This window comes from Pelobates fuscus, chromosome 3 (genome assembly GCF_036172605.1).
Source record: "Pelobates fuscus isolate aPelFus1 chromosome 3, aPelFus1.pri, whole genome shotgun sequence".
In the NCBI taxonomy this organism is placed as follows: Eukaryota; Metazoa; Chordata; class Amphibia; order Anura; family Pelobatidae; genus Pelobates; species Pelobates fuscus.
Genome location: NC_086319.1, coordinates 316,610,650 through 316,636,125, shown reverse-complemented (window position 1 = coordinate 316,636,125; position 25,476 = coordinate 316,610,650). Strand labels below are relative to the sequence as shown.

The 25,476-nt window shown below is 43.7% G+C and overlaps 1 protein-coding gene across 2 annotated transcripts in view; it reads right to left on the bottom strand.

The window, feature by feature from the left end:
• Nucleotides 1–25,476, bottom strand: part of RHCG (Rh family C glycoprotein) — a 75,131-nt gene that overhangs the window by 32,168 nt on the left and 17,487 nt on the right. For both annotated transcript variants that reach the window (XM_063448892.1, XM_063448893.1), the window contains exon 2: nucleotides 19,858–20,044. In XM_063448892.1, coding sequence (XP_063304962.1) covers nucleotides 19,858–20,044 — 187 coding nt within the window. The remainder of the gene's footprint in view (nucleotides 1–19,857; nucleotides 20,045–25,476) is intronic.

Here is a 25,476-nt window from a genome sequence, read left to right as displayed (position 1 = left end):
GTCAGCAGGAACCCAACAACGTTCCTCGGGACCATAACCCTTCCAGTCAACGAGATAGGACAAGACACCTCTGGATAATTTGGAGTCCATGATAGAATGGACTTCGTATTCTTCTTGATCACCCACTACCAAGGGCGGAGGAGGAGTGGATACCCTGGTGTAGCGATTGCAAGTAAGGGGCTTGAGCAGAGACACATGGAAAGTATTCGCTATTCTCATATGAGCCGGTAGTGCCAAAGAATAGGTCACTGGATTAATACGTTGGGTAACTCGAAAGGGACCTATGTACCGAGGGGCAAATTTCATGGATGGGACCTTAAGCTTGATATGTCTCGTGGAGAGCCACACCCTGTCACCTGGAAGATAGACAGGATTAGCGCCCCGTTTCTTGTCAGCTTGGACCTTTGCTCGGAATGAGGCTTTTTGCAGAGCTGAATGGACGGAATCCCAGGTATCATGAATCGATTCTAAACGGGTGTCCAAAGCGGGGATTTCTGTGTCTGAGAATGCAGAAGGTAAAACAGCGGGGTGATAACCCTGATTAACAAAGAATGGACTGTGATTAGAAGATTCATGAGTGGCGTTGTTTCTGGCAAACTCAGCCATGGGTAAGAGCTCATACCAGTTAGATTGATTGGCATTTATAAAGCAACGTAAATAGGCTTCTAAAGACTGATTCGCCCTCTCTGCTGCTCCATTTGTTTGAGGGTGATATGCTGATGAAAAGGAGAGTTCGATGCCCAATTGTTTGCAAAAGGAACGCCAAAACCTAGAAACAAACTGGGTACCTCTGTCAGATACTATGTTTTTGGGTACACCGTGCAGCCGAAAGATCTCTCTCAAGAATATTTGAACAAGATCTTGAGCAGATGGTAATTTCTTAAGTGGGACGAAATGTGCCATCTTCGTGAATCTATCAATAACCATAAGGACTGTATTAAACCCGTTTGAACTGGGTAGATCCACAATAAAATCCATGGCTAAATGGGTCCATGGAGCATTAGGTATGGGCAGTGGTTGTAACAGTCCAGGAGGTGATCTAGGAGGAACTTTAGAAACTGCACATATTTGACATGCCCCAACATAATCTTTGATGTTGTTTCTGAGAGCAGGCCACCAAAATCTCCTGGAGACAGCTGAGAGAGTTTTATGGACTCCAGGATGGCCCGCTGTAAGGTTGTCATGGAACAAATCTAGTATCTTCTTTTGAAACTGAGGTGACACATATAGTTTGTCCGGAGGTTTTCCCACAGGTGCCTGAGTTTGATCTGCTATTATGGCACAGAAGAGTGGAGAAGACACTTCGGAAACAGTAGTGGCAATGAGGCATTCAGCAGGTACAATAGGATATATCTCCTGTTCTGGTACTTCATCTGTCTCAAACTGCCGAGAAAGTGCATCTGCCTTGATGTTTTTAGTACCAGGCCGGTACGTAATTACGAAATTGAATCGGGAGAGAAACAATGACCACCTAGCCTGACGAGAGGACAGTCTCTTAGCGTCCCCAATATAAGCCAAATTCTTATGATCAGTAAAGATCAAAAGTGGCTCTTTGGAACCTTCTAAGAGATGCCTCCATTCCTTAAGGGCAAGTACAATGGCCAAAAGTTCCCTATTCCCTATGTCGTAATTCCTCTCTGCAGGTGTGAGTTTGCGAGAGTAAAATCCACAGGGATGTAAAGGCGTATCAGGACTTTCTCTTTGAGACAGAATGGCTCCAACTCCTGTTTCTGATGCATCCACCTCTAGGATAAATGGTTTGGATGGATCAGGATGGGTCAGGACAGGTGCTGAGGAAAATAAAAATTTTAATTGTTCAAATGCCTCTCTTGCTTCTTTGGGCCAAGATATACAATTTGTTCCTTTTTTTGTTAAATTGGTTATAGGGGAAATCACGGAGGAAAATCCCCTTATGAATTTGCGGTAGTAATTCGCAAAACCTATAAAGCGTTGAGTAGCTTTAAGGCCCTTGGGTAATGGCCACTGTAAGACTGCCTCCAGTTTACGAGGATCCATCTGGAAACCAGACGGAGATATAACGTATCCAAGGAATTGTATCTCCGTTTGGTCAAACTGGCATTTCTCCAGTTTACAGTAAAGGCCGTTTCGTAACAGGGTTTTCAGTACAATTCTCACATGTTCGTGATGTGTCTCTAGGTTTGGGGAATAGATGAGAATGTCGTCCAAATACACTAGAACGAACATGTGAAGGTACTCTCTTAGGACATCGTTAATAAAATCCTGGAATACCGCTGGAGCGTTACATAATCCAAACGGCATAACCAGGTATTCGTAATGTCCCATTCTTGTGTTAAATGCGGTCTTCCATTCGTGACCGTCCTTAATCCTGACTAGATTGTATGCACTTCGGAGATCGAGCTTGGTAAAGACTCGAGCTCCCTTCAATCTGTCAAATAGTTCTGATATAAGGGGAATAGGGTAGGCGTTTTTAATGGTAATCCTATTCAATCCCCTATAATCAATACAAGGGCGTAGGTCTCCTTCTTTTTTAGAGACAAAGAAGAATCCAGCCCCGGAGGACCTACGGATATGACCCTTTCTGAGAGCCTCCTTAATGTATTCTTCTAAACAAAGATTTTCCTGGGGGGACAAGGCATAGATTCCTCCCTTGGGAGGCATAGTCCCTGGTAATAAGTTTATGGTACAGTCATAAGGTCTATGAGGAGGTAACCCTTTTGACTGGACCTTGTTAAATACCTCTTTCAAATCCATATACTGTTGTGGAATTTGTGTGGTCAAGGGAGGTGTAACAGGAACATTAATGGTGCCAATAGGTTGTGGGATTTGTTTAAAGCAGACATCTTTGCATCTCTCACCCCAACTCACAATTTCTCCTTCAATCCAATCCAAACGCGGATTGTGTTTAAGGAGCCAAGGGAAACCGAGTATTATCGGAACTGTAGGTGAAGAGATAACTTGAAAGGTCATTTCTTCAGAATGGAGAACACCCACTGAAACAGTGATTGGCAGAGTTTCGTGTGTGATGAAAGGCTGGGTAAGAGGCCTCCCATCAATGGCCTCGACTGCTATAGGTTTCTCTTTATGTCTTAAGGGCAGGAGATGTTTTGCAGAGAATTCCTTGTCTAGGAAATTCTCTGCTGCCCCAGAGTCAATCATAGCCTCACATGGAATAGTAGTGTTCTCGAAAGATAAGGTTACTTTGATAAGGAAACGGTTCTTAGTCAATTTAGGGGACATATACATCACACCTAAGGTCGGTCCCCGTACGTGCCTTAGGTGTGCAAGGTTTCCGGCCGAACCGGGCATGATGACCTTAGATGCCCTTTCTTGCCACAATACATACATAACCCCTCGTTACGTCTGTGTTGTCTCTCTGCCTCAGTGAGTTTAGCACTACCCAATTGCATGGGTTCTGGTTCTGGAAGAGGCGTCTGGCTACTCACCACTGGGTTAGAGAAACGAGGAGCTATGGACAAATTAGAGCGTCTGTTACGTTGTTTGTTTTTCTCTCTCTCTCTGAGCCGGTTGTCAATGTCTATCATGTAGGCAATAAACTCATTTAGACTAACCGGAAGGTCTCTAGCTGCAGTCTCATCTTGTATATTCTCAGCTAAACCTTCAGAGAAAGCAGCCACCAGACCGCTATTGGTCCAATCAACCTCAGACGCTAATGTCCTGAACTCTATAGCATAATCGGCTACAGAACGACTGCCTTGCTTGATTCGCATAAGGGCTTTGGCAGCGTTCTTCTCCCTGCCTTTGGGTTCAAATGTAGCTTTAAAAGCCGTAAGAAAAGTATTGTAATCACGAGCTACTGCGTCACCACTTTCCCATAAGGGGTTAGCCCAGGTCAAAGCTTTTCCAGATAATTGGTTCATCAGATAGCCTATTTTAGATCTATCTGTTGGGAATGAACCTGGAGAGGCCTCAAAGTGGTATTCAATTTGGTTTAAAAAACCTCTGAATTCCTTAGAATCACCTCCATAGCGTGGGGGCGGTGACAAGGTTATGGATGGTGGTTTATGTGGTACGGGAACCACTACAGGTGGCGGAACCACAGGTGGTACCGGAGGGACCTCTAAATAGGCAGTCCTCTGGAGCAAGGTCTGAAATGCCTGGGCAAATTGGTCTAACCTGTGGTCCATATCCTCCACCCTACTCTCACATGCGATCATATGCTTGCATAGTTCTGCAGGATCCATGGCCATGTCGTAATGTCACGACTAGTAATGTGGTCCAGCACGCAGAAACTATTTAAACATATACATAAGTAAGAAAAGGAAAATAATAGGAAAGAGCGTAAACCGGTCCTTAGAATGGCCGGACTAATACGCTAGAGACAGAGAATGGTCAAAGGGAAAGCCGAGGTCAAGGAAGCCAGAAAATACTCAATACCGATAAACAAGCCAAGTCAGGGAAACCAGAGATCAGAATAACCAGGGAAACGCCAAGGATCAGGATACCAGGAAATCAGAAACACGAGAATAGCACTTTCAGGAAACCAGGAAACTGAAACCACGACATGGCAAAGTAATGGGGAAAGCTAGGGGTTTAAATACCCCTCTCTAGGCTATGATTGGTCAGAGGGCGACCTCTGACCCCAAAACGTGCGTGTGCGTTGACGTCGTGACGTCACGCACACGTTGGTATAATTCTCGGGGGCGGGGCTGGTAATAGACGCGACCACGCGGTCGGCGCCATCTTGGATCCGGGCGCGATGCCCGGAAGAACTATGTGCGCGGTTCCCGGCTCGCCGACGAGCAGGTAAGCTCGTGTAGTCGGAGCGGTCGTGCCGGTCGGGCACGACCGTGAGGCTCGGCGGGCCGGCGACCGCAACAGCAACATATTGGATGTGAGGTTCAAAGGTGAGCCCAGAATCAAGAATGACGCCAAGACAGCACGCTTGCAAGGATGGACTTATGTGGATACCACTAACTTGAAGGGAGAGTGAAAAAGGATGATCAGTATTAGGAGGAGGAAAGACAAGGAGCTCAGTTTTAGAGAGAGGACATCCAGTCAGAGATGAAAGATAGGCAAGCAGTGACACGTTGCAGGATGTCAGGGAAGAGGTCTGGGGAGGAGAGATATGTCTGGTGTCATCAGCGTGGTGTGTTAGTGGTGTGGGATACCATAATGGCTGTTATTGCTAGTGCTCATTAATAAAGACTACATATACCAAATATGTAGCCATATGCTTCCACCTGGTCTGTATTTTATCGACTTGTCTGGTTATGCGGTTGGTGCTGAAATTAGGAATATATTTGCATCACTGCCAGTATATTTTTTGAGTCTGGCAGCCAGCCAGGCAGCTGCCACTGCAGAGAGGGGGAGTCAGGCAGTGTGATGCTTTTGCACTGTGTATGTGCAAGCCATCCTGTCTGTCTGCCTCTCGCACTCCCCTTTTGTCTTGGAAGTTCAGAGGTTGTGACCCATGACTTTACCAAACATGCAGAGAGCACAAGAAGCAGACAGACAGGATGTCTGTGCACATACACAATGCACATGCACAGTGCTGCCTCCCACTAGACAACAGGGAGATCCTGAGGATGCCATATGGGTCCTGGGGTAAGTGCAGGCAATGCTATCTGGATGCAGAGCAAGTGCTGGGGATGCAGTTAACGTGCCTGAGCTAGTTGCTGGGGCAGAGAGATGGCACGGCGCTTCTGGGGGCAGGGAGATGGCACAGAGGTGCTGTGGGCAAAGCAGTGGCACAGTGAGACTGAGGGCAAAAAGATGTCACAGAGAAGCTGGGGCAGAGAGATGGCACAAACAGGCTGGTGGAAATTAGATGGCACTGACATATTGTTTAAGGGAACAGATGGCACTGACAGGTTATTTGGAAGCACACATAACCTATTGACGGGATATACAAATGTTATGCATTTACTGCTCATTGGCATGATATGTCAAGTTTAGGATATTCACTGCCCATTTGTCATGACATACAAGGTTTTTGCATTTAATGCATTAAAGGACCACTCTAGTGCCAGGAAAACATACTCATTTTCCTGGCACTAGAGTGCCCTGAGGGTGCCCCCACCCTCAGGGACCCCCTCCCGCCCGGCTATGGAAAGGGTAAAAGGGGTAAAACTTACCTTTTTCCAGCGCTGGGCGGGGAGCTCTCCTCCTCCTCTCCGCCCCCTCTCACTGTGATTTTCACAGTGAGAATCACGCAAGCGCCTCTAGCGCCTGTCAATGAGACAGCCACTAGAGGATTAGGGGGAAGGCGTAACCAATTTATAAACATAGCAGTTTCTCTGAAACTGCTATGTTTATAAAAAATTGGGTTAACCCTAGCTGGACCTGGCACCCAGACCACTTCATTAAGCTGAAGTGGTCTGGGTGCCTAGAGTGGTCCTTTAATAGCATTACCTTGCTGGAAAATCCTACAGAACTTTTACTAAATGCTTGCTTAATTGGAGAGATCTATCTTATTGATTAATGATATCCAAGTGCATAGAATTTTAATTCTTTATATTTAATTATCTTGTATGTCTATCAACACATCTATTTTGTTTGCATATTTGTGTCTAGCACTGATGTTAACAGGTGGGTTAGTATAATTGCACTATTGGCCACTAAATAGTTTTTGCTCCCCAGGCCACAAGTTATCAGCCCTTTCCTGACATATATTATCCATGAAACGTAAGATCTTTTAGCATCAGTAGTTCCATTTGTTAAGTTTACGATACAAAAGAAATTGCTCTGTGACATGAGTATGTGCCTGAAGCTTAATTTTTAAGCTGTTGACAAACTGTAAGCTATATAAGCAGCAATCATACAGATCTATTGTCAATGTTTGCTATCAATGTAAGGTTTAAATACATGTAACGCCCACAAGAATTTTGTTCAGAATTAAGCAAGTTTCCCAGAGGCTAACAAGAATTCCATTTCCCTTTCAAGTAGTAAAGTATTATTCAACAGTAGTGATGTCGCAAACACAAAATGTCGCGAACCGCCATTGACTTCAATGGGCAGGTGAATTTTAAAACCAACAGGGACTCTTTCTGGCCACAAAAGTGATGGAAAAGTTGTTTCAAGGGGACTACCACCTGGACTGTGGCATGCCGGAGGGGGATCCATGGCAAAACTCCCATGGAAAATTACACAGTTGATGCAGAGTCTGGTTTTAATCCATAAAGGGCAGAAATCACCTAACATTCCTAAATCACAATGGATATGGATTGACACCTGACATATGACATATTGACACCTTGACATATGGATTGACACCTGTCCTCAGAGACCCTGATACACACTGACACAGAGCAGAATAGGGACTATTCCCCCTATATAGGGTCACTTGGCAGATATGGATTGACACCTATCCTAAGGATCCCTGATACACACTGACACAGAGCAGAATAGGGACAATTCCCCCTACATAGGGTTACTTGGCAGATATGGATTGACACCTATCCTAAGGATCCCTGCACTAAAAAAATAATAAAAATAAATTGAAAAAATAAAATAAAATGGTTGCAGCTTCCGAATGAATCTAAAATGGATGCTGTCCAGTAGGTTGGAGGGTCTGCTAGGGAGGGTGTGCTGCTGATTGGCTGGAATGTGTCTGCTGACTGTGAGGTACAGGGTCAAAGTTTACTCAATGATAAAGAATAGGGGGTGGACCGAACATTGCATGTGTTCGCCCGCGGTGGTGAACGCGAACATGCTATGTTCGCCAGGAACTATTTGCCAGCGAACCGTTCGGGACATCACTATTGAACAGTATAGTGTCTCGTGACACTATGACATTTCTGGATCACACCCCGTTTTGCTAAAGTATCAAGTAGAGGTTATTTTAGGTATTTTAAGTAAGCAACAACAAGCGATACTTGACAACTAATCAGCACCATGACGAATTTGACCATTTCCATGATATATAGAAGTTTTAAGATTCACAAGGCCCAATTCTGAGCAATTTGCTATATTTTGGGTTAAAGGACCAACTTGTTTTCCTGGCACTATAGGGTCTTTAGTATCCCCCCCCCCTCCCTACCCCCCGCCACCCTCAGGGTCCCACTCCCGCTGGGTTGAAGTGGTTAAAACCCCTTCAGCCACTTACCTTTCTCCAGCGCCGGGCTCCCTCGGCGCTGGTGAATTCTCCTCCCTCTGTCGACATCCGCTCCGAATGCGCATTCAAACCGCCCATAGGAAAGCATTTCTCAATGCTTTCCTATGGACGTCCAGCGTCTTCTCACTGTGATTTTCACTAGAGGGACCTGGCACCCAGACCACTTAATTGAGCTGAAGTGGTCTGGGTGCCTATAGTGGTCCTTTAACCCCTTAAGGACTAAACTTCTGGAATAAAAGGGAATCATGACATGTCACACAAGTGTCCTTAACCCCTTAAGGACCAAACTTCTGGAATAAAAGGGAATCATGACATGTCACATATGTCATGTGTCCTTAAGGGGTTAAGTAATTTTACTGAAACACTGGGTGAAATTCACCTGTAACTATATACTGATTTTTAAAAAGACATACAAGGCTTATATTGAATATCTATCTATCTTGATTTTTTTAACCGCACTGGGTGGTAGTGTATTCCTCATTTTCGACTCCTCTACCAGACATTTGGAAGGGTCCTGCGCAGTATCTTAGCAGTTCATAGAAGTGCATTATTTCGGACAGAGATCTCATGTCCTACCTGGAAGCTTCTGAAACCACTACTAACCTGGGGGTTACAGCCCTGAGTTTTCCTATCACAACTGGGACTACCACTACCGTCACTTTCCGTATCCTTTCTAGCTACACACACATTAATATTTTGTCTAAAATAATTGTAAAGCATCTGGTGCAACTAAAGACAAATCCTTCAAAGTAAATACATTAAGTTGTCCTGATTTGGGGATTTGGGGACCTCAAATGTACTATAAGATTTACTTCCGTATATCTTTCTATGTATTACTACAGAGAATATATTATTGTTTATTTTCTTTTTTAAATGTTTGGAATTCTGGGATATTGCCCTTATCAGCAGTCATGGACCCAAAGTGGCCCCTAAAATGATATACATTTTGATGTGTACACCCCCCAATGTGTTTACTTAAGGGCAAATCTGTCTTTCTCGCACACAGCATTGCATTCACGCTGTGAACTCTGTAAGCCTCATGTGTGCTGTACTAGAAAATGTAAATTATTTGTGTTCAGCTACACCCGTAGAACAGCAATACATAGTTCTGACTGGTTTTTGTTGTTGTTACAGAATTAGAACGTACCATATCAGTTTTCAAAAATAAAGATATTGTAAAATTCCAAAATAATTTTCTTTGACAATCTCCTATTTAAAAAGAAAAAAGTCCAGTTTTATGTGACCATGTTTCCACAAATTTTGCTGCAAATGAAAGTAATGGATTTTTCCTGCACATGCTGCATTGTATACCCCACAGACTTCTAATGTGTTTTATTTGAGGTTACAGAGGTGGATTATGGGTACGCATATGATAGTTTTCAAACTTTACTTTTACATTTAAAGGCTTAGGGTTGGAAGGACTGATAAGCGCATCCCTCCCAAATGTACCTGTTTAGGAGGAACAGGTCTTTTTTTGGGCCAAAATCCTTCTGTCCCAATTTTCTATCCTATTGTCCCTCTTTTCTAGCAGCTCCATATTGTCGGTGTCTTAGTGTATAACAGAGCTCTGCAGCAATAATACTCCCAGTAATGTGTCTTTGAACTAGAATAAATGTGTTCAGAAATCAGTCTGTGTAAATAAGATACAGTGTTCTTGTTTAGAGCTAGGTCAGGGATAGGCAACCTTCGGCTCTCCAGATGTTGTGGACTACATCCCCCATAATGCTCTTACACACATAATGCTGGCAAAGCATCATGGGAGGTGTAGTCCAAAACATCTGGAGAGCCGAAGGTTCCCCACCCCTGAGCTAGGTGAAAGTAGCTCCAGATCGATAAGGTCCAGAGTGTTCATTTTGTTGACTAACAATTTCAGTCAAATTGTAGTCGACTAAAATGTTTGAGATTTAGTCGACTAAAACTAAAACAATTCAGATGACTAAAACTAAAATGGCATTTTAGTCAAAAGACTGTGACTAAAACTAAATTGAAATTTGCAGCCCAAATTAATGCTGGATGATAATCCTACAATTTCAGTCAGAGCACTGTCATAACAATTAGATGTCCTAGTGATGGGCTCCATACTGCAGTAAGGCCCGTCCTGTTCTAGATTCAAACCGCTCTGTTAAGTCCAGTAGTGAGTGACTAGTGTTAGCTGCTTCTATGATTATCTATTTATGATTCTAAAAGCTGCAGAATCTTAATTGAGGAACAAATAGTAGTGGCAGCAAGTAACTCCCTGTTGCTACTTGTGCAATTTTGCAGATGGTAAAAAGCTAGTTTACTCCAAAACGTATTCACAATCACTGTAAAAAGTAGCAACAGCCAGTGCCCGGTAAAGTTAACAGCAGAATATATTTGAGCTGGATGGAAATTGTCCTTTATTTGCCAGCTGTACCCCCTTATGCCCCAGTATTTTGAATTATGAAAATTACATTTTGTGTTAATGGGAATGGGAAGTGTAAAATATATTTTTTTAATCCCTGGAATGTGGAGAGTTAATTATGTTGAGCATATGCCAAGTTATACCATTACATTATATCTAATTGAATGTATTGGTACAACAAGTAGACTTTGTTGCTATTAAAACATATAGTAAATCATTAGCTGCACGTTATGAAGACACATTTGGTGTAGTGGAACTCAATGTCAAAATGTCATATGTAATTGGCCACATGTGTTTATGCTCCTGTGAAACAATCAAGGCTCTACTCTAAAATCTTATTAAAGTTATTGATTGAACCAAACTACTGCTTAAGAAGTTAAGTAGTAATCTGTTTTTTGTATCAGCGGAGGCTCGCCCATAAGGGCAGCACCCAACCTTTCTTGCATAAAACAAAACAAAAAAAAACGATTTAATTCTTTTTTTTCTGTTGGATTTTAACCTTTTTTGTGTTAACGTACATCTTTAACCCCTTAAGGACCAAACTTCTGGAATAAAAGGGAATCATGACATATCATGTGTCCTTAAGGGGTCAATAGGTGTCTCTGTTATAAACGTGTCTTCTGTCCCTTTAGATATTAGTACTGCAGTTCCTCCTGGTTATTCCCCTCTGCTGTTGTTTGATAGAGTAAAATTAAAAAAAGCCTAATCAGATTAATCTATATCGTAAATTTCCTACTTCACCATCATTGGCTTCCTGGCAGTCACTATTGTTTCCTAATGAAGTTCATTAGGGTGGCGAATAGGCAAGACAAATATAGCCCTTAGTAGACAGGTTAGGCTTCTTGGATTCGATTAGCTGTTCATACCAGTGGTAGAGTTGTCAAAACTCCACTTCCCCTGGCGCCTGAGGTTTATGTCTGAGTCGCTCTCTCCAGGGCCGGATTAAGAGCACAGTGGGCCTGGTGTTGACAATTATGATGGGCCTAATTACGGAATCTTATCGACCAAAAACACTAAAACAGTCATACCTCCCAAGCATCATGTATCTGATGGAGATGGTGCTGGAGGGAAACTCATAGGATGCAGCGATAAGAAAACACATACTCTATGCTAATCTCTCTCTAATTTATGCTTTCATCTTTCAAGTAAATCCATAACCCCTAATAGTAGTGTCCAGTGAAGCAGGAAGTCAATGGGCGCAGTAAAAGGGTGTGCCCCTGGCGCGAATCACGTGACCACACCTGCCAAAAGGGGTGAACATGCCCAAAAGGGGGGCATGTTTGTCCAAAGAATTGGAAGGTCAGCCTGGCATGAATGCATGTCAGGCTGCCTGCCAATCCTACAGGCTGTCCAACTAAGGGCATACTATGCAGACAGCACCCTGAGCTTGACATAAATGCGTCTAATGATGCGCTCACTCCATGCTTTCTAAGGACTGTCCCCTAGCACTCGCTGGTCCACTAGTCTCCTTACCTTCTTACTAGCAGGCAGAAGTTCCTGGTATATAGTCTGAGACAGAGAAAAGGTGTATGTAGTAAGTGTAAAAGAAAGGGGACATGCCACAGTGTTAGAGAGACCAACGTCTGCATTACCTAAACTAATTTTATTGTCAGTCAATCAACACAAGTTTTGTTCCCATACATCCCTCTTAAGCTTCCAAACTTAAAGGGACACTATAGTCACCAGAACAACTACAGTTTATTGTATTTGTCTGGTAAATCATTCCATTCAGGCATTTTGCAGTAAACACCGTCTTTTCAGAGAAAATAACTCCACTGGCCGCTCCTTAGATGGCTGCTAAAGGTGCTTCCTGGGGCAGTACTGCCTAGTGTGCAGCACTGCCATTCAGTGTCTCCACCCTCTGGATGCAAACACTGAACTTTCCTCATAGAGATGCATTGATTCAATTTATCTTTATGAGGAGATGCTGATTGGCCAGGGCTATGTTGGACTTGTGCTGGCTCTGCCCCTGATCTGCCGAGTTGACAGTCTCAGCCAATCCTATGGGGAAGTATTGTAATTTGCTCAGACCACCACTTATGATGATGTCAGCAGACAGTCAGTAGAGAGGCAGAGCCAGCAGCTGCAGACTTGAATACAAGTAATATCTTACTATATTTAGGGAGGCAAGAAGGGGCCAGGGTGGTGGTTTTAACATAATAGGGTCAGAAATACATGATTGTGTTCCTGACCCTATAGTGCTCCTTTAAGCAAGAGTATGTGAAGAGTAGTTTAGGTTGCCACCTTTCTTGGAAAAAAATACCAGCCTTAATAATTTGTTTAATTAATTAGTTATGCGTGACATCACATGATGTAAATCACAAGGAGTGACATCAAAGAAAATTCTGTAAAATCACCAACAAACTACTCACAGTTTGATTCTGCTGTATAGATGGATTGCTCCCAGTGTCTCGCAAGTCACCCAGTGTCTCAGTGTCCCTATGTATCACAGTGTCAGTGTCCCCATGTTGCCCAGTCCCCTAGTCTCCAAGTGTCTCCAAGTGTCTCAGTGTCCCCATTTCTCCCAGTGAAACACGGGGACACTGAGAGACCCAGGGACACTGGGAGACATGGGAGACCCGGGAGACATGGGAGACATGGGAGACATGGGAGACATGGGAGACATGGGAGACATGGGAGACATGGGAGACATGGGGACACTGGGAGACATGGGGACACTGGGAGACATGGGGACACTGATACATTTTGGGGAAATGGGAGAAATGGGGACACTGAGACACTAGGGACACAGACACTGGGAGACATGGGGACACTGAAACATTTGGGGACACTACGACACTAGGGACACAGAGACATGGGAACACTGGGAGACTAGGGGACCCTGGGGACACTGGCTGGGAGACAGACACTTGGGGACACTGGGAGACTAGGGGACCCTGGGGACACTGGCTGGGAGACAGACACTTGGGGACACTGGGAGACATGGGGACAGTTGTGGACATAGACATGGGGACACTGGGACATATAGGGACACTGGGAGACATGGGGACACTAGGCACACTGAGACACACATACACATTTGGGGACACAGACACTAGGGACACAGAGGCATGGGAACACAGACACTAGGAGACTAGGGGACACTGGCTGGGAGACAGACACTTGGGGACACTGGGAGACATGGGGACAGTTGTGGACATAGACATGTGGACACAGGGACATATAGGGACACACATACACATTTGGGGACACATGGTCACTAGGCACACTGAGAGACATGGGACACAGACACTGGGAGTCTTGGGGACACAGACACTAGGGACACTGGCTGGGGGACATGGGGACACTGGGAGACATGGCGAGACCCAGCCATGTCTCAGTGTCTCCCAATGTCCCTATGTCTCACAGTGTCCCCATGTGTCTCAGCATCCCCATGTTTTCCAGTGTCCCCAAGTGTCTCAGTGTTCCCAGGTCTCCCAGTGTCTGTGTCCCCATGTGTCCTTGTGTCTCAGTGTCCCCTAGTGCCTGTGTCCCCATGTGTCCCCTAGTGTCTGTGTCCCCTAGTGTCTGTGTCCCCATATGTCCGCTAGTGTCACCTAGTGTCTCAGTGTCCCCATGTTTTCCAGTGTCCCCAAGTGTCTCAGTGATCCCAGGCCTCCCAGTGTATGTGTCCCCATGTGTCTGTGTCCCCTAGTGTCTCAGTGTCCCCATGTGTCCCTGCTGCCTTCCCCCCCCATCCCTCACTTACCTGAGCTGTAGAGCTGCTGTCTGGACTCTGTGCTGTGTTGCTGCTCCCCCATGGATCAGTGAGTAGTAGAGAGAGGCAGGGATATGCTGTAACTTTCTATCTCTGCCTCTCTCCACACACAGTGACCCTACTGGCCGGTGCTGGTATTGCAGCGTATTTGTATTGCCGGTATTACTTATTACTGCAATACCGGCACGGCCAGGCAGCCTCAAATACCGGCTGTGCCAGTAAAATACCAGTCAGGTGGCAAACCTAAGAGAAGTGTGTAAAAAATATTTTTTTAATGGGCCTGAGCTCCATCAGCCCCTATGTTAATCCAGCCCTGGCTCTCTCCTTCAATCCCAGCTCCTTCCCTCCCAGCTCCCCAGCACAGCTACAGCACCAGCTCCTTCCCTCCTAGATCCCCAGCACAGCTAAAGCACCAGCTTCTTCCGTCCCAGGCTAACCAGCACTACTACAGCACCAGCTCCTTCCCGCCCAGCTCCCCAGCACTGCTACAGCATCAGCCCCTTCCCTCCCAGCACAGCTATAGCACCAGCTCCTTCCCACCCAGCTCCCCAGCACTGCTACAGCACCAGCCACTTCCCTTCCAGCTCCCCAGCACTGCTACAGCACCAGCCCCTTCCCTCCCAGCACAGCTACAGCACCAGGTCCTTCCCGCCCAGCTCCCCAGCACAGCTACAGCACCAGCCCCTTCCCTCCCAGCACAGCTACAGCACCAGCTCCTTCCGTCCCAGCACAGCTACAGCACCAGCTCCTTACGTCCCAGCACAGCTACAGCACCAGCTCCTTCCGTCACAGCACAGCTACAGCACCAGCTCCCCTGAATGTAAGGCTAATTAAGGCGGGCAGCACTTCACACATTGGGTGCTTGCCATAATTAGATCTACATGCAAAATAAATAACTGTTCAGACACTCCAGGATAACAAAACATTGCAGCTTTATTGGGGCAAAAACAGCAACGTTTGACCCTACCGGGTTTTTATCAAGCTTGAGGAGCTTTATAAAGACCAGTTCGGTTGAAACATTGCTGTTTTTGCCCCACTAAAACTGCTATTTTTGTGATCCCAGAGTTCCTGAACCGTTATTTATCTGCATATCTTGGAAGGGGGGCCTGGCCAGCACATTGGTTACTTGGTGAGTGCGGTGTCCAGTATGTCTCTATAATTAGATCTATAGGCAGTAGGCTGGTGAATACCAAGAGGCAGACCAGCGGCAGGCACCTCATGTTACAGCCATGCCTGTCACCATTAAAGGGGACCGAAATGGAGGGTGGCCAGCAGGACACAAAGATTCCCTCCTTCTGGCTCGCTTCCTTATAATACAGACAGCGGTGCATTGTCTCCGAGCTCCCCCCCCCCCCCCCCATATTGTGAAGCCAGGCACTGTTCTGACACTAGTACCTTCCATTTGGCTCCCCCAGGTCCTTACTCTGTTAGACAGGCACCGCACAGTCGTACCTGCCACTTGGCCCTCCACCTACCCACTAATGTAAGGCAAGTGCCCAGTGTTGCAAGTGGTGCCTGCCTTTCTTCAGCTTAAAATGCCTTTCAGACGCTGCCCTGAGCCCAGCACCCCTGTCACATAGTGACAGGCTGCTAATTTATTTTATTTCTCTTTTTTTTGCTAGAGAAATTCTAATACTTTACAATATCTTGTGCCTAAATTCTGAATTACATTTGTAATTTGAATTTAGTCTCAAAAAACGTATTTAACCCAATAATAGTAACCTGTCTATATGGTTTATTCCCTAAACCGACTTGAAATGTCACCAGTTGCCACTGTTTTTTTTTTTTTTATCATAATGTGTGCCAGGATAGTCAGGATAACAAGCTATGCATTGTTCTATAAAGGTTTTAGGAATGAAAAATATGTAATAAAATTACACAGTAACTTGTATTGTAAAATTTGAGCACTCTCTGTGTTTTATAATTGGAAGTTATTCTCGGACAGAGTTACTTCAAAGGACGCAGGACTTTTCACTGAATTTAAAACTGCATTGGAAACTTTGTAATTGATTATTTTAATATCACAATATTTAAAAAGTTACATTTTGCTGCTTTGAGTGTGTCCTGGGCTCTAGGTGTAATCTCACGCTGAACAAGACCTCTATATGTAATACTTAGTTATTTGTAACAATCTATACAGTGCACACATATTATAAACACACACATGCACAATGAGGTGAAATCTTCAGCCCCCCTCACCCCCAAATTATAAAAAAAAAGTAAAGAGCACACATAGTTATTCACCAGGTAATATGGCCAATTTAATTCAAAATAAAGGTAAAAGACAGGACCTTATGAAAGTCCCATGTGAAGGATTGAAATATTCTGTTACCTTTTTTTAAAGGGACAGTAAAGACATCCAAACCAGTTCAGCTTATTGAAGGGGTCTGGGTGTATATTCCAGGTCCCTTATCCGAGCACGTAATTATTGCAGTTTTTAATTAACTGCAATAATTACATTTATGTGTTATTTTTATTAATATTACATTTCTATAGCGCCAACAAATTCCGTAGCACTTTACAATGGATGGACTAACAAACGTAATTGTAACCAGACAAGTTTGACGCACACAAACAGAGGGGTTGAGGGCCCTGCTCAATGAGCTTACATGCTAGAGGGAGTGGGGTAAAATGAAACAAAAGGTAAAGGAAGTATAAGGGGAGTAGATTGGTAGAATAGTATTCAATGATGACTTAGTGTGGGGTTTTTGACGCCAATAACAGTTTAATTGATATGCTTTTGTGAAAAAGTGAGTTTGTAATGATTTTTTGAAGCAGTGGAGACTGGGTGAGCATCTAACGGAAAAGGGAAGGGAGTTCCACAGGAACGGTGCAGCCATAGAGAAGTCTTGGATATGAGCATCATGGGTGCGAGTATGAACAGAGGATAGACGCAAGTCTTCGGCAGAGCGTAAGGGCCTAGACGGGGCATACTTGTGTATTAGGGAGGATAGTTAGGTGGGAGTAGCATTATGTAGAGATTTGAAAGCAAGAATTTGCGTGTCATCTGCATAGAAGTGATATTGGAAGCCAAAGGACCTGATCTGTTTACTAAGGGAAGCAGTATAGATCTACCAGACAGCTACTAGAGGGACATCCAGGTTTTTAGGAGACTTTTGGTCACCTAACTGACACTGGATGTCCTCACCCTATGCATGAGAACATCCAGTATCACCTGAAACCTCACAGGAAAGCATTGTATAATGCCTTCCTATGAGGCTGTTCTAGTGCGAGCGTGGCCATATGCGCATTAGTTCTCCCCCACCGCCTGACGTCAGCGGGGGAGAAGCGAAGGCGACCCCCAAGCCAGCACTGAGGGACATTGGTGCTGGACTCAGGTAATTGACAGAAGGGGTATTTAACCCCCTCTGCAACATGGGGTGGGAGGGGGGGTGCTATAGTATCAGCAAAACAACTTTGGTTTCCTGGCACTATAGTGTTCCTTTAAAGGAATTGCTGAACTAATGAATACATGAGTGCTCTTTTACTTTGTTCATAGTTTTTTGGGGCTGAAGATTGCACCTGGATGTAGTCTTGTGTTTGTGTGTGTATAGTATGTGTGATATATATCTGCATACATTCCACTTGGCACTTTCCCTTTGTCAGGATCGGGACAGGGATCCAACACGCAGCGTACAAACAGTAGCCAGATACGTATACCGGACCTTAGAATGGCCGGACTAACGTAAGTAGTACTGAGAGAATAGTCAAAGACAAGCCGAGGTCGAGGGTAACAGAAGACAGGAGAGCGAGAGACAAGCCGAATCAAGGATACAGAGGTAAGCAGAGTAGAATAAACAAGCCGGGTCAAAACCAAAGGGGATAAGCAGAACACAAGCACTGAGTGACTAGAACAAGCTAGAACCACGACAGGGCAATGAGCTGACGAGAGAAGCTCCGTTAAATACCCTGTTCCGAAAAGTAACCACGCCTCTGAGGCGTCCTGATTGGTCCTGCAGCACTTGACTGACAGGTCGTTCCGGTAGTGTCCTGACGACTTCCGGACGTGATGCTGTAAAAGGCAGTCACTCCCTCGCGGCCGGCTTTGCACGACCGGATAGACCGCGAGGAAGGAAGCCATCAGACCGTCCGGATGAAGGAACTGCTAAGTCTCTACCTCTTTCGGAGGTAGAGACCACAGGTACCCTGACACCCTTGTTTGTAATTGGATACGGTTTCATGTGTACTGGCAACCTGTTTGACCGGGCTCCTTATTCTATTCCCATTTGCCTAACTTGCTGTGTCATAAATCACTTTCAGGTTCTGTTTACTTTTGTAAAGCATTGAAGACAGTGCTGTCACTGTATCAATAAATAATTAGTATTTTAGGATCAGATTTCAGCATTTTCCACAATAATATCCATGTGGCATAAATGTGTAAATTTAATATACTTAGAATATATTAAAAGACACCACAAACTGCCACTTTTTGTAATTGTATCTCGCAGATAATATTTTTTTTTTAAAATAGAACAAATTAATAATACACTTCCTTTTAAATGTCCTTTTTTTGGCAGTAAGTCCCCAAGAGTTCTGTTCTTCAGTGCTTTCATTTTGGGATTGGACAGGATTGTATGGGATATTCTATACAGCTTATATATAGCACCAATGTATTCTGCGGCACTTTACAATTATAGAATGGAAAAATGGTATAAGTGTCTATTAAAGTAGTTTCAGTTATGACTTTTTTATGACGGAAACTATTGTGACTGAGTCTGTAGTGAATGTAGAGCCTGTAGCGCAACCAATGCACATATTTGTTGAAATGTTACAAGAAAGCATTACCTAAAATACTTTAATGGGCTGTAAATAGACTGTAAATAGGCCTCGATTTCAATATTTTTGCCTAGGCTTTTCAAATAATTGAATATTTTTAGATACACTTTTGAAAAGATTTTTTTCAAAATGTTAAAATATAATTTTATATATATTTATAAAACACACACACACACACACATACTTTTTGGCATCTTGCCTACTAGACAAATACACTAATACGGCTAATCCAATCTACAATATATATGTATATATTGTAGATTGATCAGGTCAGCAACCCACGTCAATCAATAATGTAATATGCCTAATATATATATATATATATAGATAGTCTATATATTGTTAAACACAGACCTGCACACACACTAGTCAAGCCATAAGACTTGCTTTTCCCATAGAAATCTCAAATTTGCAGTGATGTTATTATGGCAAGGGATTCTGGGTGGGCAAATGCAAATTAGTTCAACAAAGAATCACATTTTTGCCTCATTATTCAATTTTAAACATTGATTCCTTGGAGTTTGTGTTTGCTGTATACAACAGCTTTAAAATACAACTCAAGAAGAGATGCCTATAATTTATGTCAAACAAGGTACATTACAGTGTAACTGTCACAAATGATATAACTAGAGATGTTATTTATCTCTCATTATTAGAAGGGATTCAGGGCTAACAAGGAAATGGGGACAAAATTAGACCCGCAGTTTTTTAGGACTCCATTCGAGCCCCAGCCCCTGTTAGCTCCCCAGTTACGCCCTTGATTATATATGTCTCAGGGGCTTTGCCATGGAAATTCCATGAAATTGTAATTTGAGTGAAAAATCACGTGGTCCGCTGATGATATATTGGATTTCTGGTTGGGTGCTACAAGCCACAATATTGTGAACAGATATGTCCTTATACATTGTTTTTGTGTTTACTCACTTTGTTACACCAATGAGTATCTTCCCCTCTTCAAAAGAGTGCAACCAGCCTTGCATCAAAATAGCCCATTGTACTCCAAAGGCAGCCAGCAAAAAGTTAAACCCAACACCACCGAAGCCATATCGCTGCAGAAATGTCATTAGGAAACCAAATCCCACAAAGATCATCACATGGACATCTTGAAAACCTGAAATCGGAAACAAAGAAGAATATTTCAAATGGTAAATTTACGTGCATAAGTGTAACCTAACTGTGGTCGTTTTCTATTGACATCTTAAATGTACAAAAACATTACAAAACACATAACTGCAATGAATAAATTAATGTCACGGGATTCCCGCACCCTTTACATTATAAGTGAAGTAACAACACATTGTTTGCAAGGTTTGAATACCAAAATATTTATAATAGAAAGAGATCACCAATTTCTGGGTCAAATGAAAAATAAGGAACATCTTCAAAGACTAATTTTGTGGCAAAGTTGGGTAATTAGTGTGAACATTCCATTAGTTTCTATGGCGATTGCACCACTTTTAGAACTCTATCCAACATTTGATCTTTCTAAATCCACAGAGCAAAGTCAAAGACGAAGACAGTGCAAATACACAGATATGGATTATCTCGAGTTAAATTATTCATTGCATACTGTAACTTACTAAGGACTTAACTACCTGACTCATTTCTGTAGAAATCAGGTCAGCAACCCACGTCAATCAATAATGTTATATGCCTAATTTTTTTTATTGATTGCCTCAGCAACTTAGACTAATAATATGCAAAGACTTTTGCTCTCTTTTTTTTAGTAAAATATTAATAAATCAATAATTAGATGATGCTACCAATGTAATCACATGGACTCTATGAGTTTTTCGAGTATAGGTTTTATGATCAATCGAGGAGGTACAAACCCAATCAGATGCCATGAACTTGATATTTATGAATGATGACATGTTGGCTGTTTGTGCAGAGGATACGAGCACTGTCTCATCTCATGCTGCAGTCACTTGCAAACACCTACAGGGGTACCATACTTAGTCATCATAATTTGGCAGCCTACTCAACTGCCTGCTGCCTTACTCCTGCAGTACTGGGTCAACAGACATCACAGCACACCTCCTGATATTTTAACCTACAGAATAAGTGTGTGAAGCTGTAGCTCTTCTGCATCCCCTTGCCTGCCTTCATTTGGCCAGTGATGTGAATCAGTTTTGCTGCCCAATGGGAAGGACCCATCTTGAAAGCGGTCGCTTCTGCCTAAAGAACTGACAAGTCATCCTGACATAAATGCACGCCAGGCTGCCTACCAATCAAGCAGGCCAGGCCACCAAGGGCAGGTCATTCAAGGAGCACTGTTTCAGCAATCACTGCATGTTCCTAGTGGCCTGAATATAGCGTGAGACCGTCTAGTGATGCGCTTGTGCTACACTTTTGGCGACAATTCCCTGGGGTCCCCAAAAGAGGGATGACAGGACAGGACCCTAAAATCTGGACTGTCCCCCTAAAATCTGGCAGATGAGAGACTTGGTGTTGCAGCATTTCTTTTTTTTTTTTTAATTCTTTATTTTTGTAGTGCTTTGCAGGATATACACATTAACAGAGACATTGCGCTGGGCATCACGAAAGATTATCTAATAGCGCACATAATATGTCAGCTTCACAGCACTTTTTTCTTTTTGTTTAAAGATTTGCATTTAACATTAGAGTATTCATGCTGGTAAAACGTATGGTCATGTTAGAGAAGATTATTCAGAGGAGTGACATAGTGACAGTGGTGAAACATGACAAATGCAATCATTCTATGATCAAGACTGTAATAGTGCTCTAGCAGTGCTTGTGGGGAAAAGATTAAACATAACCCTGGAAACCTAACTGCTAAACAGCATATTGATAAGATCGCACTAAAAAAAAAAAATATATATAACATAAGAGTATAATATTCGCTTGAACATGGGCTAGTCTAAGCATAGGTATACTTAGCGTTTAATCGATGGACTACGGATAATACCCCCTGTGATCCCCCGTGCGAGCAGACCAAAAAACAAAGTCATACATAAAATAGAGATGCCAGCCGACATACGTGGAAGTTCAGTTGGGGCATAGGAAACGGAGTGAAAATGGGCATTTTGCCTGACTTGGAGTCCAAGTCCCGTTGGGGTCAGCCGATGCCTAGTCAGGGCTGGATGCATGCCCCCAGTGTTGATAGTTGCAGCTGGTGCGAGGCAGCTTAGAGCCCCTGAGCCATGTGGGGGTGTGTTGGCTAGTGAGTATAGTGCCCTCCAATATGTGTGCCGGCTGGGTTCACCTGTCTTGGGCTGTGACAGCTCCCTGTGTGCGTTCTCAGCGCATTCACCTCTCTGAGTGTTGTGCCCCTCCATTTCAGTCACTTTGTCGGGCCGGTCTTGCCCCGTTGAGGCTTGAGTCTTGGTGCAGGTCTTCGATGAGGGTGCCGTGGGGGTCCTCTCTTGGGTATCCCCAGGGCTCCAGGCCCCGTTTTATTTTGCTGCCCACCCTGGTGCTCAGGTGTGGTCCCGAGGTGGTCTCTTGCCGGAGATGAAATGTTGCGGGTACAGGGTTAGGGGGAGCTTCTGCTTCACTCCGTCGGGTGCCTCGTGATGCAGTGCATGCCGTCAGTGGCTTGTGTTTCGGAGTCCGCATGCGAGCCTTCAATTGCTTCCAGAAGGAGGAAAAGATTAGGTTTAGCCGGAGCTCTGTTGTGAGCCATGCATCTTGTGGGTAGGCTGTATGGACGGCATCCGCCATTTTGGGGGCCTTTGTAATGGTAGGTGCGGGTCTCTGTATCGTGGTCGTTTGTCCACCGCTTTGTAGGGGTATACCAGGATAAACCCCGGCCGGTCCAGAGGGCGGGGGACGAGGGCCCAAAGCCTGATTCTTGGCCGGTCGTGGCTGCAGGAAAGCGTCCGTCCCTCCTGCGCCCGCCATGCTTGTAGGCCTCACCATGGGGTGTATGGGGCTTTGTTCGTCGCTTGTTTGGTGTCTACTTATGCACCCCGATGTCCCCGCACTCTGGGTAGCTTTTCTGTCTCGCTTATTAGCCGTGTTGGCCCTTAAAATTTGCTGTAATTGCTTTATTTAGCAGGAGCTGCTATGATTTGTGTCCTTTCTGCTTCGAGGTCAGGCCCCGCCACCCGTATTGCTGCATTTCTCTGTTTATGTTTATCTTTACTTGATCCTCTGAGTACGTTCAAATACACTTATGTAGCTTCTTATAAAGTGTTATTTAAGGGCAGAATTTGTTTTCCAAGTCCTCATATCTTTCTTGACAACATTTTCAAAAATTAACCCAGGACTGAGGGGGACATCAACATAGCCTGCGTTCCTTGGTGACACTTGAGTTCTTGTGAAAGGTATGTCATCCTCGGCTGCCCATTCTCAGGGCGGTGCTAAAATGTGGTTGTCTGGGTAGGAAGGCTTTGCAAATAATCATGGAGCAAAATAAATGTTAATAATGCTATTGCATTTTGCTTTCATTTGCTTTTTTTTCTTGTGTCCCTGTCGGACATTAAAAAAACACACACACAAAAAAAAAACAAGGTTTGAGGGCACAGACTGGAATTCAGGATTAGGTAGCTATGTCATTGGCATGCATGTGCTCTCACAGTACCCATCACAATGGTTGGGGGGAGGGGGGGTCAAGAATTTTGCAACCAATTCTATCTCTAAATGGACACACTAATTAAAAAAACAATTAAACAAACTAACAAATTTAGCAAGCAACTAACTAGTAAATGGAAAATTAAGTAAGATACAACATTACAAATATGAGAGGGGCTACTACCCTTTTGCAGAACTAATTTTACACTTACAGCCTCCAACTTTTTAAAATTGTCCACTTAATTCCACAGCTTGTTCAGATAACTTAAAACGTTCTCAGGAATGACTGTACACATAATGACTAATTGAAGGTCATCTTGCATCTTAATTGTATTTTGCTCTTGCATCTGATAGTGATCAAGCATATTTGGGTTGAGTTAGTTAGATATTAAATCATTAAAAAAATCACTTTATTTGTGACCCTGCTGTTAGGCCAACAGTAACAACATTTATAAAGATACCAAAAAAAAATTTCAGTTGAATAAAGGACTACTACTTATTTTAAAAAGCTAAATAGAGAAAAACTGAACTCTTTGTGATAATTATCATTCACTTACATTTTGCAAACAAATGATAATTTAAAAACTATTTGCCTGCTTGCACACAAGCGGGGCACGCGCGCGCGCACACACACACACACACACACTATAACCCCTTCCATCCCCACGCCCACTGTCACCCCCATATACACACACACACTGTCATGCTAGACATGCTCACAGAAACATACATTCACATTCACATACACAAACACTAACTGCCAAACACACACTCTCAAGCACATACAGGTAGGCAATGCCAGAGACACTCAGAAATACACACAGCCAAATAGAGCCGCCTCTGCTTTTCTGAGTATGGTTATCTCAATGAGCATGTACATGTGAGATTTTAAATCTCCATTATGCCCCCTCCTGCCATGCTCAACATTGAGAAGTCAGCGGCTTCTCACTAAGATGTCCCTCCCCCCCCAATTTCCATATTTTTTACCTCTCACCCACTAGCCATGGTTGGGGACAGGGGGTGTGCTGTCCTCCATCCATTATTTTATTTCAAGGCCCCATCCATGGGAAGGTGTACGATGGTGGGATCATGCCCCCCCCCTGTTATTTTGCAGGCTCTATCCCCATTGGATGAGAACTTTACATTGGCTGCCAAGTTTCTAGTGTTTAGTTACCGTGTGCAGTTGTTGGTTGCTTTTGCTGTTTAGTAGATATGCCCCCACCCAAACCCCCATTATAGTAATATTGTGGGTCATATTGACCCCCATTGGCTCATTTTCCAACATTTGAATGTAATTTTTTTACTATTTGCACACTGACTGCTAATGTTGCAAGCCAGCAAATGGTTTGGATTTTAAGGATTTGGGTAATTTAAACTGTCCTGCAGTATTCTGTCTGGATATATTCCAGACCAAATTCGGGCTTGCTCAGAACCTGGTTCGCAAAATCTGGACATTTTAAAATTGTGTTAACAATATTGGTATGTTGCAGTCTGAATGGCTCAGTACACAGCCTGATGTCAGTACAGGGCCTTTTGGACTTAGTGAATAAACCTGTAAATGTCTACGTTTTCTGCTTACATCTTCATGGCTGTCTCACAGGGTTACTCCCAACGTCATAACCAGTACAATCCCCTGCAGTGGTTATGATGCCAAGAGTATTCCGACACTCAGCCCTGATATCGGCAAACTGTTCACAATGGTTTGCCCTCTTTTTGTTTTGACAATCATTATTTAAGTAGACTTAGATGTATAAACAGAGTACAATAGGTACGAGACAAGATTGAGACAAAGTGACAGCGTGGATATCACATCATGTTTGTTCGGTATAAGTAAATCTACAATCTACTATTATCCATTACAGCATACCATTGTTAACTGAGTAATAAGATCATAGTCCACGTTTCTGGGTAAGGAGTGGAAAAAAAGCCTGGAGAAAAAATGAATTAAAAAAAAAAAAGAGAAGAGAAGAAGTGCGGGAAACTACAGAAAAGTGTTTCTGTTTCATA